Source organism: Falco rusticolus, chromosome 7, assembly GCF_015220075.1.
Source record: "Falco rusticolus isolate bFalRus1 chromosome 7, bFalRus1.pri, whole genome shotgun sequence".
Lineage (NCBI taxonomy): Eukaryota > Metazoa > Chordata > Aves > Falconiformes > Falconidae > Falco > Falco rusticolus.
The window spans coordinates 18,298,114-18,314,620 of record NC_051193.1 but is presented as its reverse complement, the minus strand read 5'-3'; the positions used below and the strand labels follow the sequence as shown (position 1 = coordinate 18,314,620).

Sequence of the window (16,507 nt, the reverse complement as noted above, 5' to 3'; positions counted from 1 at the left end):
ACACTGGTTCAGGCAGAGTTCTCTCTTCGCTTTGGAGTTTCTGTGGGATCTTCCATTATTTGTTAAGTCTGGCTGAAACAATTGTGACTAATTGTTGCATGTTCTCTGGGCGTCAGATTGAATGCCTCATCCGATTTTACAAGTGCTGAATGCATACAGCCACAGCTATTGCTAATGAAATTTGTGCTCAGAATACCATGTAAAGGATGTCTTAGATAGCATACTCAAGTGGGTACTTTTTCTTTTGCTACTTCTCTTCTGGTCATCTGTAAAAATAACATCTCATTTTGCAGGAGATTTGTCACTGATTGAGGCAGTGGTAGGGTATTACAGATGACAGCTGTAAAAAGGCCAGTTAAAACAAATGCATTAGTTTTCAGAGCAGTAGAATCATAGTATGCAATTAGACACAGACCACGTAGCAGTGACAGTAAAACAAAATTTTGAAAACCTACTTGTTAATCCTGTGCCCTCAGAAAACCAAATGTATTGTGGAAAAATACAGAATGCAGTTGTCTTTTTAAATACATGTATGTATAAAATGTCTTGGCATTTTTGAATGCTAGAATTCTTGAATTTGTTACCCAAGTCTTTACAAATTTTTACATGTATTTTATATGTTGACCTATTCATACTAATTTCAACACACGTGTAAGTCCTAGGCTGAAATAGCTGACGTGCTTTTATGCATACAACCTAATGGTTGCATGCTTAAAAAAAATAAAAATTAACATGCTTAATTTTGGCTGTATAAGAGAAAGCTTACTCCAGAATGGGAGAGGGGAACCAAAAGGTAAACAGTTCCTACTGTTGTCAAATTCAACTGTGAAGTAAAATAGCCAGTCTTTTGTCCTTTCCCTGCTTGATGCACTAATACTCTCCCTACTTTGACCCCTTGCAGAACCTATTATCACCTTTTTTGGTGAGCGTAAGGAATGGAATCGTGAGGAGGATGGCTGTTAGAGGGAGAGTGTTTCTGCAGTAGCAGACCCTGTACTCAGCTGCTTGCTTGTGTTCACGTGGGAGGACAGTGTTGGCCCATACTTAACCTGCGTATGAGAGAACTTACAGGTTGCCTGAAGATTTAGTTTATCTTGTTTAAAGCCATCTCTTTAGGAAGCGTGAGTTCAGCAAAGCTTCACTTTTGTGGAGTATTGTATAGCTACAGCCATGGTGCTTCAAGAGCTAAACCACTGGTGGAAGCAATGTAACTATGGTCTTGCAGGACTGTGTGAGAAAGTTCAGCCTGGCCCCTCCTGAACTTACTTACAAGGGAGACAGTGTTTTAAACTAGCGCCGAGATTCGCAAGCCTGTAAGCTTTCAGCAATTTAATGTTTTAGAATAATGCAGGTCAGTAATTGATCCTTCTATTTTCATGCCTTGTCATAAGCAGATTGCAGTACCATGTACAGTGTAGGTGATATGTGGAGTAATGTATGCAAGGAAACCAATCTTAAGTGGTAATGTTTTGTTTTACTTAGTTTTCACAGTGCTCGTCCAAGTAAAAGATTTTGGATCTATAAGAAGCATTCAGAAGAGCTACGGTAATTCAGTTTGGTTTAAGTTATGGATCATTATGTTTTTACTTTGATAGTGAACTGGTTAGTTAAATGAGATTTAACTCTTGAATTCGTAGGCCTCCACAATTTAGAAAGAGCAGGAAAATAAAAACATTAGCTCTTCCACTGGCAGTGTTCTCTTCAGTGACCAATATTTGTTACTTGTCCACATTTATTAACTTCTTTCTTAACTCTGAGCAGTTTTCAAAGATATTTCTATTTCTTTATTTTCCGATTATTCATAATGCACAAAATAGGGAGGAAGCAAGGGCAACAAAAAACCCAAACAAACAGCACCAAAACCGAGAAAGTCATGCTTTACAGATAAATTTCTGTCTAAAGTGGTGTTCTTTGTACTACACCCAGTGCGGAGATGCCCTGGTCATTGATAGAGATTTCTAGGTGCTAGTTGCAGTATAAAAAGCAAGAATATGTTTTTGTGAGTCATCTTATGTAAAGTTGTAGGAAATTTTACTTAGTTTTTTATAGCCTGTCTAGTTGCTGCAAATTAAGAAAACTGTTTTCACGGTCATGTTGTATTTATACTGCCTTTTTACTTTCTCTTCTCTAGAGGTGTGACTGTAGTGTGTCTTAACTGTGATTTCTTGACTGATGTTTCTGGCTTAGATAGCATGGCCACACATCTGAGTGAAAGCCACACTCATACTTGTCAAGTTATTATAGAGAAAGGTGAGTACATACAGTGTCTTTTTTATATAGTATACACGTATAAACATTTACGTGTGGATGTGTCTGTGTTATTGCAGTCCTTTTTTCAGTTGCATTATCATTATTTCTGTGTACTTGGGTTTGAAAGTGAGTACTTCTGTATGTCCACATTTTAAAATATTTTTAATTAAATCCTTTATTTTTGTTTTCAGTTTCTGTAGATATCCCAACTGCTGAACAAGTATCTGAGTAAGTTTCGTTTTACTGCTTAATGTTTATTTTGCTTGATTTAATGACAGAAGGCCAAAATTTGCACTTTAAACTTGGGTTTCTTTTGAATTTCATAGAATTTTAAATGTATGGATGAATGTAGACCCTTACTTTACTAGTGCTTTTTGCACTTGATACATACACAATTACAAGAATGAGGAGATAAAATGATTACTGTAGCCAAAAGCAAAACCAGTTTTTTGTTCAGTTTGGCCAAGGAGACATAACTATTTCTTGAAGTATTAGTTAGCACTTCTCAAGCCTGACTTATAAGTCTAGACATAGTGAGAATGTTACTTCAACTTACTTTTAATACTAACTTTATTAAATGAGTGATTTATGTTTTTAATGTAGTAGTAATGTGAATTTTTAAAAAAGTGACCTTTATTGAAATAGGACAAATTCAGTCTTAATCTTTTATAAATATTTAGAAATTATTTTCAAAATTTTGTTATTTGTATGGTAAAAGTATACTGTATTGCATTAACTTTTTAATTCTGACTTTGAAAGAAAATTAATGTAAGGGGTTTGGCTTTCAGGTTTTTTTAGGGATTTGAAAAAGAACCTGCAGTGTTGTGGAGTTTGTGTTGCAGGGTTTACTTGGATTTTTTTAACCTTAGAAGAATCAGACATGCCAAGTCATCCCTGACTGTCCTGAACAGTACCTGAGGCTTTGCTCTATAGTTTGTGAGCCTGCTTAGGCCTTAATTGAAGGTTCAGAGGCGTGTCGGTTGAATCAAACATTTAACTTCTTTCTAAACTATTTCAGAACACAAGAACAGAAATGTCAATTAGACTGCAAAAAAAAGATATTTTAAAAGATGGAAGAAAATAGTTTAACCCTGATTTAACAACGGGGTGTCATTGAGTCCATCTAACCTACAGCAGTTTTCTAAAAGAGGTTAGATAGTTAGATATCCTCATGCATGATGAGAACTCCTCCAACAGAGTGAGAAGTTCTTGGGTCTTTAAGCATAAACTAGCCCTCACTGAGTGTTGGAAATATCCCTAATAGGTTATTTCATAGCTATTAAGTATTTTATTTCTTATTTTCCATAAAGTGGTCAGTAAGAGGGGTACTGGAATAATCTGTCACCTGACCAAACATAGAAATATTTTCCTTTGGCTATGAGTAATAGTACAGCAAAATATATGCTATAAACTTCAGACCTCTACTAGTAACTGTTTAGCACGTGAGACAGTTGAAATAAAACTGGTGGTCTGATGGGATGACTAATAAATATTATTAAAAAGAATTGAAAATACTCTGGCAAGGATGAACAGGGCAAGGAGGTTAATTTGGGAAAGCCTTCCAAAAAGTGATTTAAAAAATGAAATTTCTGATTTTTGGAGCACAGAATACTGAAATTGAACAAAAAACTAGGAAGAGTCATCTGGGAGGGTGAGCTATATTCCCTTCGTTAATCCAGGGTGGCTTGTGTCCTTTAACAGTTTAGATATGAGGGAAACTCAATGGAAAAATAGTGTTGGGTTGTGATACCTGTGAAAAACTTAGCTTTTCTACTTGGAGCTGGCATTAGGTGTTGGGAATTAATACTTGCTGAACTTGATGTAAGGAGAGGTTACAGATGTCTTGAACAGTGGAGAAGGAGGTACAGTTTTGACAGCTGTTATCAGTATTGTACAAGGATCTGGTTGTCTTGAATATATTGGAGATGTATGAAAATATTTAAGGATGTTGGATATACAAAGTATGTATTGCTTGGAAGCAAGATGGGTGAGCACTGAAAAGATCTGAAGTGGAGTCAAGAGTACGTGCAGGTTTGGTTCTACATGCTGTTAGGGCAAATGCACATAGCCATTACTTTTGAGAGCTCAGATGTTGGCATAAGATTAGTTACAGGTACCGCTTGAGGTCGTATAATCTGTGTTGGTGCTTTTTGAAACTGTTGTGTTTATAGACATCATTAATTCCAGTAAATCTTGTCCTGTTCTGTATACTAATTCTCTGATACCTTGGACAAGAATATATCATTGCTAAACCTAAGTATACCTGTGTAGCAAAATTTTTAATTTGTTATTTGCAGTACAGAGTACACACAAAAATTTTCATCTTTTTGTGGGATGGTTCTTCATGGTACTCTGTGGTTTGCTTTGGAAGAAGAGGAACTTGCAGACAATATTCATAACTTCTGCTGTGTAGTTTCTCAGTGATCTGTGAAGGTTTCTTCCCATTCTTTGACCTATAATTCAGTGAGGTATGACTTGTTTGTGGAGCTCTTCAGAGTCACTTCATCATTAGAAACAATCACTCACAGTTGCAGTCTTGAACACTTTTGGATCTTCTCTTGCATCTCTCAGATGGTATCTTTTATTATATATTAGACTGTATGTGTTGTAAACCCCATCTTTATTGCTAATGTGTTCCATGAGGTCTGTGTAGTGTTGATGAGACAGTCTTTGGGCCAGTATCCTGCCATTAGTAATACAGATAACCTGGCTGGAGATGTTCCAGCAGGAATTGCTTTTTAATTTGTTACTCTACATAAAGTCACCTCGTTTGTTTAGTGATCCACCTTGTGCTGAGGGAATAAGGCTTAATAACTACACCAGTACTCTTCTAATGCTCAACTCTCTGCTTTGCGCAACAATTAACATATTTTTAAATGAACTGACAGCAGACATTTTTGTTGCAGGGGAGTTGAAAGTGAGCAGGTATCCTATACTGCCTTGGCTCACTGATACATCATTGTGGACCTGAAAATTGAACCCAGTCCAGCTTGGGATTATTTTGGTATGTAAGCAAACAAGGATCTGACCAGACCTTTTCCTTTTCCTTCATGCATTGAAGCTGTGGTATGCTCTTCTTGCATCTTTTAGGCAGCAGGTCTGGTCTTTTCTCCCAGTATTGTAGTCTGGCAAAGGCCCTTCTGTGATAATGTTCTCTGCTTTGCAGCATTGACTTGCAGCTTTTTGGGGGCTATACTCCTTTGAAGAGAGGCTTACCAGGAGGTTCACTTAAGTGATGCAGTGTTTCTTTCCTGCTCATTTGCGGTGTGTCTTTGCCACTCAAGTCTATTGATACCATCCCAAGCTAGAGAGGTGTATAAATGATGATGTATATGTGTTGACATCAAAGCCCGTTTTGTTCTGAACTTGATCCTAGCTTCTGAAACTAAAGGGCTTTGTCATTCTCTTTGGATGTTCACTAAAACATACAAGTCCTGATCTATTTAATTTTAAATTAAGTTACGTTTTTGTCTGCCAATGACTTTACAGTATATAGTGGCAAAATATGCTTTGAATGACTTCTGTCACATGTAACTGCATAAACTGAATCTTGGCCAAAGGAATTTACTAGCTGCTTTGCTTTGGCAGCTAAGCTTCTTTTTGCTCCTAAATACTGTAGGAGGAAAGCATGTGATGGAAGCAGATACATTTATTGAGCCTTGATTCTGAGGGTGGAGCAGCTACAATTCATTCACACCTTGTTCTTTTGGTATCATCTCTCATCTTCAAGGATGCTGTACTCAAGCTGCTGAGACATCTGCTGCTTTTGATTTCACTGCTTCTGACTTCATCTTTAGTTCTAGATTATCTATGGCAAGTTTATCCATCAACAGGTTGTCTGGATATATGATGAGCTTTCCTTTTGTCATGATGAACATCTAGTGTTCCTCCAAACTCAACCTCCTGCTTACGGTGGATATGTGTCTTGGTTGAATCTCTCATTTACTAGCTTCCAAGCAACCTAACAGATAGAGGTAATCTTACTCTGAGATCAGTTATAACCTCCTAGTTGCAAGAGATTATTTTTTATGAATGCAAGCTGTTCTTGATTTGCAGCACTTTCTGCATAATCACATCCTCTGAAATTAATCCCTTTTTACCGGTACTTTTGTCCACTTCACTTTCAGTATTCAAACAGTAACAGTTTCGGTGATAGTGAGCTTCTGCAACCACTGTGGTATTGCTAATAATGGCAAGGATCCTGTCATCCATTGTCTCTTACGCATATTTTGTGATTGAGCATCTGCACGCTTACTCAGTACTCTAAAGTCTCATCTTTTTGCTGCTTTTTTTTTCTTCTGACAGAAGCTATTTTCCATCTTGAATGCTGCTGTACAACTTCAAGCATCAGTTACCTACTACAGGTTTTTCTTGCAGGACTTCCTTCTGTTTTGAAACAGCAGCATTCAAAAAAGCATAGTGGGTTTGTGTTTTCATTGTGAATATGCTGTTGCATTTCAGAGGAATTTGAATCTGTGATATTTCACTTTCATTCAGGTTTCCGGCAACAACAAAATGGGAATATGATCGCAGATTTTCATGGCTTTCAGAAATGTTCTAAGAATTTCCCAGAAATTGTACTAGTTTGACACTTTGATTTGAAGTTATGTGAATTGCACCTCTTTTGAATGTTCATTTGGAATATTATCATTTGGTTCTCTTACAGCTTTGCTACAGAAATGTTTTCAGTTTCAGACTTGCAGTTAAAAGACTTGTAAGCTACACACAGATTTGCCAGCTTTGTGTAAATAGTTCATGTAGAAACAGTTGGCATATTGGCATCGTGTTTCCATTTGTGTGAGGATCACAGAAATGTTACTCATGTGGAAAACTGGTACCATAAAATCAGTACTAAACCATGCAAGTAAACCTGCCTGGCTTGATATTAAATATCCCTGAAGGTCCCAACAACTACAAAGTTACATGAATAATGCAACATATTGGATCACATCTGCAAGGACAGAGCGTGAATATGCATGGTATAAGCAGTTTAATTTATGGTCAGCCTTAACCTGTCTTTTTTTTTTTGTTATTTTTAGGACCCTGAATGTCACTGCATTATGGGTTCTTAAAAGACATGTAGTTGCAGAGCTGTCTTCCTTGATTAGCAAATGATATATTAACTTTGTTCTGACAAGAAAGTGAATTTTTGTTTCTGTTACTCTGTTAAATGTAACTGTGCAGCTTTGTGTATAATGACACTTCACTACTCATGATAATAGTCAGTTATGTAGCCATCCTCATTGCTAACAGCATTTTACAGGTGAGAAACTGGAGACAGTGTCAAGTAACATGGATGTCACCATCTTTTCTTTCCCGTTCAAATGTTAGCAGTGTAAAACACCGTAGTGTAGAAGCAGCTTTTTCTTCTTTCTATACATTCACATGTACCTTCCCAGTAAATGCTCATGCAGTCGGATACTTAGGGGAGAATGGTGCTTTATGAGTCATCAGCACTAGAGTTATGTCTTTCAAAATAGGGTATTTCTGCTAAAAGCTGGAGTTCTTAAAAGACAAAACAAAGCACATGCGCACACACAAAAAAAACCCCAAACCCAAAGACCTTTCAGTTCTTATTGGTTGTAAAATAGATTTGTATTTATAATGCTGGGTGTGGTTCAGTTGAGTGACGGGAAGGTACCTTGAGCCACTTAATTTAATGTTAAGTTGTTTTTTAGAAAATCTTGAAGTTAGTCATCCTAGAAAAGGTTACTTTTGGTTAGGGATAGATAAAAAAAGGGATGTTTGGAAAAAGATTCCAGCTCAGTTTCAGTGCTGCTTACCCGAAGAAGCTGTGGGAGTAACTCATGGGTTGTAAGAAAACATGACCGCAGAGAAGACAGTTGCTCGTGATTTGCAAATATACATAATTTTACGATGTGAGAGCAGGGGAAGCAATGAGAATGTAGGAATTTCAGAAATGAGAATACTCCCATCTGTACTTGGACTGTGCATTCATAATCTACTTGTTCCACTGACTCCAAATCTCTTCCATTAGTCCTAGGTGACTCCTCGTGTATCAAATAAAGTTGCAGATCAACCTGAATTTAGACTTTAAGGTGTCTAAATAAATGTTCTTGCTTACCTGGCTTTTATTCTGAGTCTCTTTGCTTTTACGGCCAATCCAATCTATTGAATATTTCAATCAAGCTGAAATTTTGTGCTCAGCTGCAACATTTTGGGGGGCATTTTTTTAAGGCATTGACAATTAAGGGGCATTTTTTTCATTGGTCTTAACTGGAAGTTTATTTTTTGTAGAATAAAGAGTCTTTGGAGAGGAGAGGTTTCAAAATTGCTCGAAAATGTGGACCAGCAGGCTGTACTTTACCAGAGCTAGTCATAATCTTTGTTTAATTTTCATGATGTTCTTTCCAGAGGCACTGTAGCTCCACAGATACAAGAAAGTACACTGCCTTTGTTGCTGTTTGCAAACTATGGGATTTAAGATTTCTTACATGATAAAAGTGTTGGGAACATCACAAGGTGATAGCTTTCTGTGCTTTAGTATCCGTTTGTGAAACTTCTGCTAACGACAAATTAGAAGGAACTACTTTCTAAAACAGAATTAAGGCAGAGAATGTGTGTCAGGAATCCACGGTAAACCATATTAACAGAGATGTGGTTATCACGAAATGTTACCAACCCTGTTCACTTCCAAAACAGCATAGACTAGCCAGTTTGAATCTCATTTATAAGTTATAAGGGATAATCACAGAAATCTGTCAGAATGTGATCATGTGAAATAAAGCTTATAATGTATTTAAAACAATCTACAGATATCTGATCCAATTCATACCCATTTATTTTGGCAGCAAAACTTAAAATTTATTCAGAGAAGAACAGTATGTTTTGTCCTTGGTTATACAATATCTGATTTATTTGTGTCTAAATTGTTCTGTTCTTCCAAGAGTGACTGTTCTTCGACAAATTACTATTTCCAACTTATTTCTTTAAATTCTTGCATAGAAATCATTAAAGCAGTGAAGCTAAGCTTAAATATCTGGTGTTGCATCATCTTTTACTGGTGTTGCTGCTCATGATTAAATACTTCAGAGTATTCCAAGTCCCTGACCCAAAAAATATGTTGTCGCTTGATTTACCCTGATTTATCTTAGCATTAATTAGACGAGCATTGTTACAGCGCTATCATAGCAATGTTATTTTAAAACAACCTTTTTTTGGTAGTTATTTTTGGTAGTTATATATTTACAATCTTTTATTGTAAATTAAGATGTAATAACTAAAGTTAGTTATAAATAGTTGTTTATACTACAGTCTAAGTTGTTGGTTAGCTGCTAGAATGTTAGTATTAGAAGGTGGTTGTGGTGTGCTGAAGCTGTGCTAAAAGTCTTTAGGTCTGGTTTTAGCACTGCTTTCTTGGATTAAATTAGGAAAACACATGCAGTAGGTATCAATCAAACATTAGTATACATTTATCATAAAATTTAAGTTGGTAAAGCTGTTTCTTCTGTCAAGTATTTTGTACCTTGTAGACAACCATTAAGACTTGCTGAGGTCATGAATAATTTAATTTATGATGAATAATATTATTTAAATGTAACAGAGGAAGCACCATACTTCAGCAGATTATATTTGTCTTTAATGCAGCATCAACAAAGAAATTACAGGCATAAGCAATTTCAAGGGTTTTGTTTAGCTGTGTTTTTTTTTTTCTATAGGAAACATTTGAAAGGTTAGGTTTTATATTAGAACCGATGACTTAACAAGGTTCTGTAGGAGACATACTTGCTATCTCTGCGATAGTGTTTTCTTATATAAACACAGAATCAATTGTAGTGATGTTGTGATAAGCTGTTTAATTAATGTGGTTTTAAAAGTCGATAAATTTAAATAATTCATAGCTCATGTAGTGTATGGATTGTGCCTGCAAAGGTCTTTTGAGGGAAGCATCTCCTCCAAATAGTATTTGGAGGTCAGCTGCAATGTTTTACAGTTGCCCTGAACCACAGCTGTGTACTGGTATTTGGGTTATTGTAGGCAGTTAAAAGAAAACTGAGCTTGTTTTGCAGAATGTTTTTGTTGGGTCATAATGTAGCTTTATGCACTTAATTTAGCATTTCAGATCTTAAATATTTCTGTCAGGTTTAAGAGGCCATTATGGTGAGGAGATTATTCCTCATAATAGAATAGTAGAATTGCAGCAAGCACTAGAATAAAAGTATTGCGAACCATCTAAAGGCTGTTGCTTCCTGGTTTTCATCAGGTGAGATAAGTGGAACAGGCTACATGAAACAAGATAAACTTGTATACCGAATAAAATATCTAAAATTCTGAAATGTTCTTCTGGATCTCTGAAGTATGTTTAGGCTCAAAATAGGTATCGACTTCACAGATTTATTTCAGATTGCCAAGTTGCTTTCTTACTGTAAGTATCTTCATCCTTATCTCTGTTTCAACCATGCGGTATTTTAAAACATTGAATCTTAATTCATTATCCACTAGGTTAAAGACCGAAATCTCCATTAGAGAGAAAGAAGCTATGTTGGAGGTAATGTCTTGTCTTTTCTCCACACAATCAAACTATATCTCTGAACTTCATAACTAGTTTAAAGATCCAAGACAATTATTTTTTAACTATACATATACTGGTGGATCATGGTGTTCAGAAGATTTGCATAGTGAAAAAATCTAGCTTTCTGTGAAAGAAAGATACGGCAGTGCTGGAGGGACACCTTTAGTAAGTCTGCATGCCCAGAGATTTCCAGTTTGCAGTCAGTCTGTTCTGGTTGATTTGTATGCCGGGCTGCAGTGAAGGAATGCTTTAGTTACCTTGTGTATATTAATCTTCAGCGAACCTGAAAATTGATCTGAAATATAACCTGAGATCAGGGTAAATATTGACTATGAACTGTAACTTTTTGAGGTTTTTTTTTTATTTGTGCTTGTTTAAAGAGAAAAATCTTTTGGAAACGCCTCTTTAGGCCTGCAGTGGTTTTTTTTTTCTAGGCATGTGTGTGATTTTCCTCAGCTTTCTGCCTATCAGGAAGCTAAATGATGTCACAGTACCTCTTCTTAATTTTTTTCAGAAATATCGTCTTTGGGTTCTGATTTTACAGATATTTATTTTTTTCCCTGTAAGAAGTTGTCTTTCTGTTGCCCTTAGGAAAAGGCAATCTGTTACAGAAATCCCAACTGGTAAGAGAGTGGGAGAAGTCTTCAGACCTGGGAAAGATTTTTCTTGTAATACTGCTTGTCTACTTTCCAAAATGCAAAGGGGTTGGTGATATTTTTTTAACAGAAGCAGTGATTTTGTAGAAATGTGAGAATACTGTTCATTTTCATTCAGCAGTGTTAAGCAAGATTCTCGAATATACACAGTAACACCTTTTCTTTCCATAGAGTCCATTACCACTTCAGGTGTGTTTTTTCATACTTCTTCATTATTTTTTTTCATCCCATACTGTGTTTCAGCATTATAGATGTCAAATGTGCATTTTTTGCTCCAGAGAATTGTGTTCCACTGTCTTTCATTTAAAAATAAAACAAAAAACCTGCCAACATCCCCCCCAAACCCAAACAAAAAACAAACAAACAAAAAAACCCAACAAACACAAAAAACCCACCCCAACAACCTAGCCCTTATGGTTGGAAAAGATGGAGAATACAGACAGAATGGGCTACTTTGGTGTTAGCTGTCTGAGCTTACAGGACATAGAGCTTTTAGAACAGTGAGAGTGCGGTATGATCTGGGCCACGTGGAACCTCTGGTTGTTTTTTCCAAGGTGCTATGGAATGCCTGTTATTTCGCTGCAGCCAGATGCTTGGCATTATGCCTGTTTGTTGAAATACACAGCAGGAAGTCAAAGGACAGTCCCCTAGGGTGCTGAAGAACCAAACAAAAATTCATGAATCAGGTTGTTTTAAAAATGTAGCATTCAAAATGCAGAGAATAAGTCAAGAAATCTTCCTTCCCTGGTAGTTCCCAGGGAGGGTTATGGTCAGCCAGGGCAGAGGAGGATGGTGGATAAGGAAGGAGGTTCTGTAGTAAGAAGTAAGAGTGTACTAATTTTAAATCTGAAAGTATTTCTTAGCATGGGTCTTGTATGACAGAAATAGAGCAAAGCATGATAGAAATACAGCAAAAGGTATTTTAGAAGAAGACAGAATAAGCTTAACTTTACTACGCACTTTTAAAATACTTGCTGCATAATTTGGCCTCATTGAAACAAAATGTACCACCTCCCTGGGGAAAAAAATATTATGCTAAAAGTATATAACCTTGTTTTTACAGTTTTAAATATTTAAGAGGTTGTGATACAAATAATACTTTAAAATATTTGTCTTTATGTACAATGACCTTTTCTATTATAAAACCAAAATAAACTTATAGTTGTATTCAGACAGAAAAAAGTTCAATTCCTTAATTTTGTCACTTAGGCACTTATCTTATTCTCATCTAGGAAATTATGGTATAGGCAAGATGCCTTGTAGCATAGGAAATGCTTTTAGAGGACTGGTGTGGCAGTTTGCAAGTGGCAGTTTTCAGTCACTTGCTTTTCTGCTGTTCTAAAAATGGGGGCAGGGAGGGAATTGCCTTTGTTCATGTTGTTAAAAAGTTATTTCATTGAGTAAGTTTTAGTAAAGACTCAAAAGTTTCTTCTGTGACAAGCATTTTGTTCAGAATCTTCCATATACTTAACATTTAATGATAGCATCTGTAGGGCTAAACCACTGTGTAATGCTTAAAAAAATATTCTGACTTCAGCTTTGTCTTATTTGCTTCTCCCTTGCTTTTTTGCCTTTTTTTCTTTTTTTCCTCTTCTCTAGCAAAACACAAGTTTAGTTCAGATTTTTAATTTTTTCCCTCCAAGTAAAAACTTGTCCAGGCTTAGTTTGCATCCTGTTCAAGAAGGCATAATTGAAGTATTGTATATGAAAAAGGCTACATGAGTTGCTTTAAAGTTTTGCTTTGTTTTCCTGGGTTTTTTTGTTTAACTTGGAAGACTATTTGCAAACATCTGTACTAAGATCCATGCTTAGTCTCTGCTACATAGCAGATCTATGGGAATGTCAGTGTGAAATTATTTCTACAACTTTATATTGTAATCAGTTGCTCATTGAATGTAAAATAAAAGTAATATCATTAATTATTACAGAAAATTTCAAGACCTAGTTTATCTGAAGGAAAAACAGAAACACCAACTTTTGAAAGGTAAATACAATGAACAGCTGCATCTTGAAATCAGGTATACAAAATAACACATGCTGTGTAATTTCTCAGGTAATTGGGTAAAAGTATTTAATTAGCATTTTCATAATGTGTGTGTTCCATGATAGAAAATCTTGAATGGCCGTCATAATGTACTTAACAAGACTGGTAGAATTTAGATTCCAAGTGTCAAAACACATTCTTAGTAATGCTTAAACTGCGAATTAGTCAAGATTTCTAAGACATTAAATAAATTGTACAGATTGCTAAAGGAGGCATTTTTTATAATACTGCATATTAGTTAAGAGTATTGTTGGGAAAAAATTTAAAAACACAGTATAAAATATTAATTCTTGGGATATTCATTTAGTTAGGTTTTTACAAACCTGTCATTTGTGGGGAACAGACAATCAAATTCTTAGCAGAGCAAATATATGACATTATTGGGTAACTAACAATTATAGCTCTACACTAAAAAATACTCAAATTTGTGGAATTTTTTTTATGTATGTCTGGGGAAATAATTGATATACATTTCTTTTGGCACACATTGTGAGCAGACTTAGACTTCATATAATTCATCTAAATTATTACTGCAGATCCCACAGCCTAAGACGTCTTATTCTATTTAGTGTTCTTTCACAATTGTTGGTGCAAATTCAACCATTAAAAGCTTAGTCAAAATGTAATTGTAGTTATTGGTTGTATACACCATTATAGCACCTTTAAAAAAAAAAGCCTGCTTTCAGAGTCCCTCTGTAGGTTATTTCTTAGAAAAGGTTCTGCTTTATTTCTCTTAATTCTAGTCATGCAGTATGGGCCAAATAATTTGAGATTTTACTTTCACTTAAAATGCTTCCTTAAGAATTGAGACTAAGTAGTTAAGGCGTTAGAAGCTGTGTCTTTAAGCTACAGATTAGTAAACAGTCACTGTAATTCTAATTGTATATGATGTACTACTTTCTCCTATCCTTGTATTTAGGTAGACAAAAGTAATTTTAATGTATAAATCTGTTCAGTGTGTTCTGTTAAGACTTTGATACTACATTATGAGCTTTAAGACAGACATCTGGAGTATTGTAGCTCTAGCACCAGAGATTCTCACTCCTCAAACACTTTTTTATTAAGGCAAGGTAGTTGTGTTGATATTAGCTAGTAGTTAGTGCTGCAGAAGTAGATCAATAGATGAAAGCAGTTGATTCCGAGAATCTTGCATCTTCACTGCGCTGTGGTTTGGAGGTGTTATTTTAGGCCAGACTTGTGTTCCATACTGTGCACCTATTCAGAGCTGTGTGGAGCATCCATTGTTGGTTCAGACTCCTGAGCACCCAGCTCCGTTAGGAGTTGCAGCAGTTGTGGATCAGAACTTCTAGTTCATTTTTCCTCAAAAAGAATTCTAGTTTGAACGCCCCAGGACTGCTGTGTAAAGCAAATCGGTACATGGGAACAACCAAGGAATGTGCCTAAAAATCCCATAGTGTTGTTTCACAACAAACTGTTAATGTAAATGCGTCTGTAATACAGGTTTTGTTACCTAGAAATACTTTTCCACAGACTGAAGGTGTGTTTGCACATACTTTGTGACTCCTGTTTATTCATATGTGTAAATGTCACTTGTTTACAGTTTTGTTCTGAAGTTGTGTGATATTTTTTCTTTCTTGCCGTAGAATTTTTCCCTGAATTATTTTTAACATCAATATATAACACCAATGTAAAATAATCAAGTATTCTAAATAAAGTTAAATTAATATGTGTAGCAAAGAGCAGCAAAAAAAAATTGAGCTAGTAGGATTTTAAAACAACAATTGTTGAGAGCCTAGCTTCCCTCAGCCTCACTTGGCACCCAAATCTTGCATTTTTCTATACAGTGAGGGGAAAAAAAATAAATCCCTTTTAGTTTCTAGGCTTCTGTAGCTTGGGGTAGGTGTATGTTTGCGCCTGGTAGACTCATCTTTTGGATTAAAAATTATGTTCTGTGCTACTGCCTTGAAATAGTCTTATTATAAAACCTGATTCCATATAGACAATACAGCAGCTAGTTCATTAGTATAGCCCATATTTGATAGTCTGGCCACAGTTTGTATCATGCTTTAGAAAATGGGTTCATTGTTTTCATTGAACAAAAGTCAAATTTTACATTCTGTTTACTTAAACCCTTGTGTCTAGATAATATTTATTATCATTCTCACATTCTCCAGTCTTTTTGATGTCTGAATTTTTAGGTTTCTTACACTGTAACCAATACAGTTTGCACGTAGTGTAGTAAGAGTATGTTTCGTTCCTAATACTGGATGGAAGGCTATTCTTTTTCAGCTGCTTAATAACAGAAAGATGTCTTGAAATCCTATATGATTATTCTATTCATTGCAGGATTTTAGTGTGCCACAGTTGCTAGGTTTTGCTTATTCAGCTGCAGTTCTTAGCAGAATTAGATTATTTCATTGGAGAACTGTTCTAAGTGAACTTCTTTTGTGTTCAGCAATCTAAGAGATCTCTGTACTTCGTGGATAATTGTTTTTGTCATGGTGATCATTGTACAAAATCTTGTTCAATTTTTTTTTTACGTTCTGTTTTATTGGTATAAATGACTCGTGGGAGGGTATGCCAATGAGAGACAGCCTTTTTTTCTGCATGAGAAATGAATATATATAGATTTTTCTTTTCTTCCTCCCCACTTGCTCTCCCTCCCTTCTTGTGTTTTGCCAAAAATGAGTGAGAAGGAGAGGCTGGGTTTGGATGAAGCTGGGATTTTGGTTGCTAGAAGGTGAGGGAAACAGTGATGGACTGCTTTTATACATTAAGGGTAGATTTGTCCTTTTGATGAGTTACTCGGTGTGCATCTTGTGTGTGTATGTAGATGTAATCCATCTGGGATTTCCAGCGTGGAAACACTACTCTGTGTGTGCTAATGAGTCATTAGTCATCCATTTATTCAAACACTTTTTTTTTTGCATATCTCTGTTCAAAACTTCACACATAAAGCATAATACTTTGATTGTTAGCTCTTGAACTACACCTTACCCTCAAGCTGCTTGTTGAAAAATAGTGGCTAAAGGTCATGTGTGTGTATACACGGTTTCATAAAGA

The 16,507-nt window shown here is 35.7% G+C and overlaps 1 protein-coding gene across 16 annotated transcripts in view; it reads left to right on the top strand.

Annotated features, from left to right (window-relative positions):
• ZNF280D (zinc finger protein 280D) overlaps positions 1-16,507 on the top strand; it is a 54,777-nt gene that overhangs the window by 31,712 nt on the left and 6,558 nt on the right. For 9 of the 16 annotated variants that reach the window (XM_037396211.1, XM_037396212.1, XM_037396213.1 and 6 more), the window contains 5 exons: positions 1,483-1,545; positions 2,132-2,250; positions 2,442-2,478; positions 10,714-10,759; positions 13,368-13,423. In XM_037396211.1, coding sequence (XP_037252108.1) covers positions 1,483-1,545; positions 2,132-2,250; positions 2,442-2,478; positions 10,714-10,759; positions 13,368-13,423 — 321 coding nt within the window. Of the gene's footprint in view, positions 1-1,482; positions 1,546-2,131; positions 2,251-2,441; positions 2,479-5,156; positions 5,255-6,083; positions 6,225-10,713; positions 10,760-13,367; positions 13,424-16,507 lie in introns of those variants that run through there. The other 7 variants (XM_037396216.1, XM_037396219.1, XR_005105577.1 and 4 more) reach the window with 6 other exon arrangements.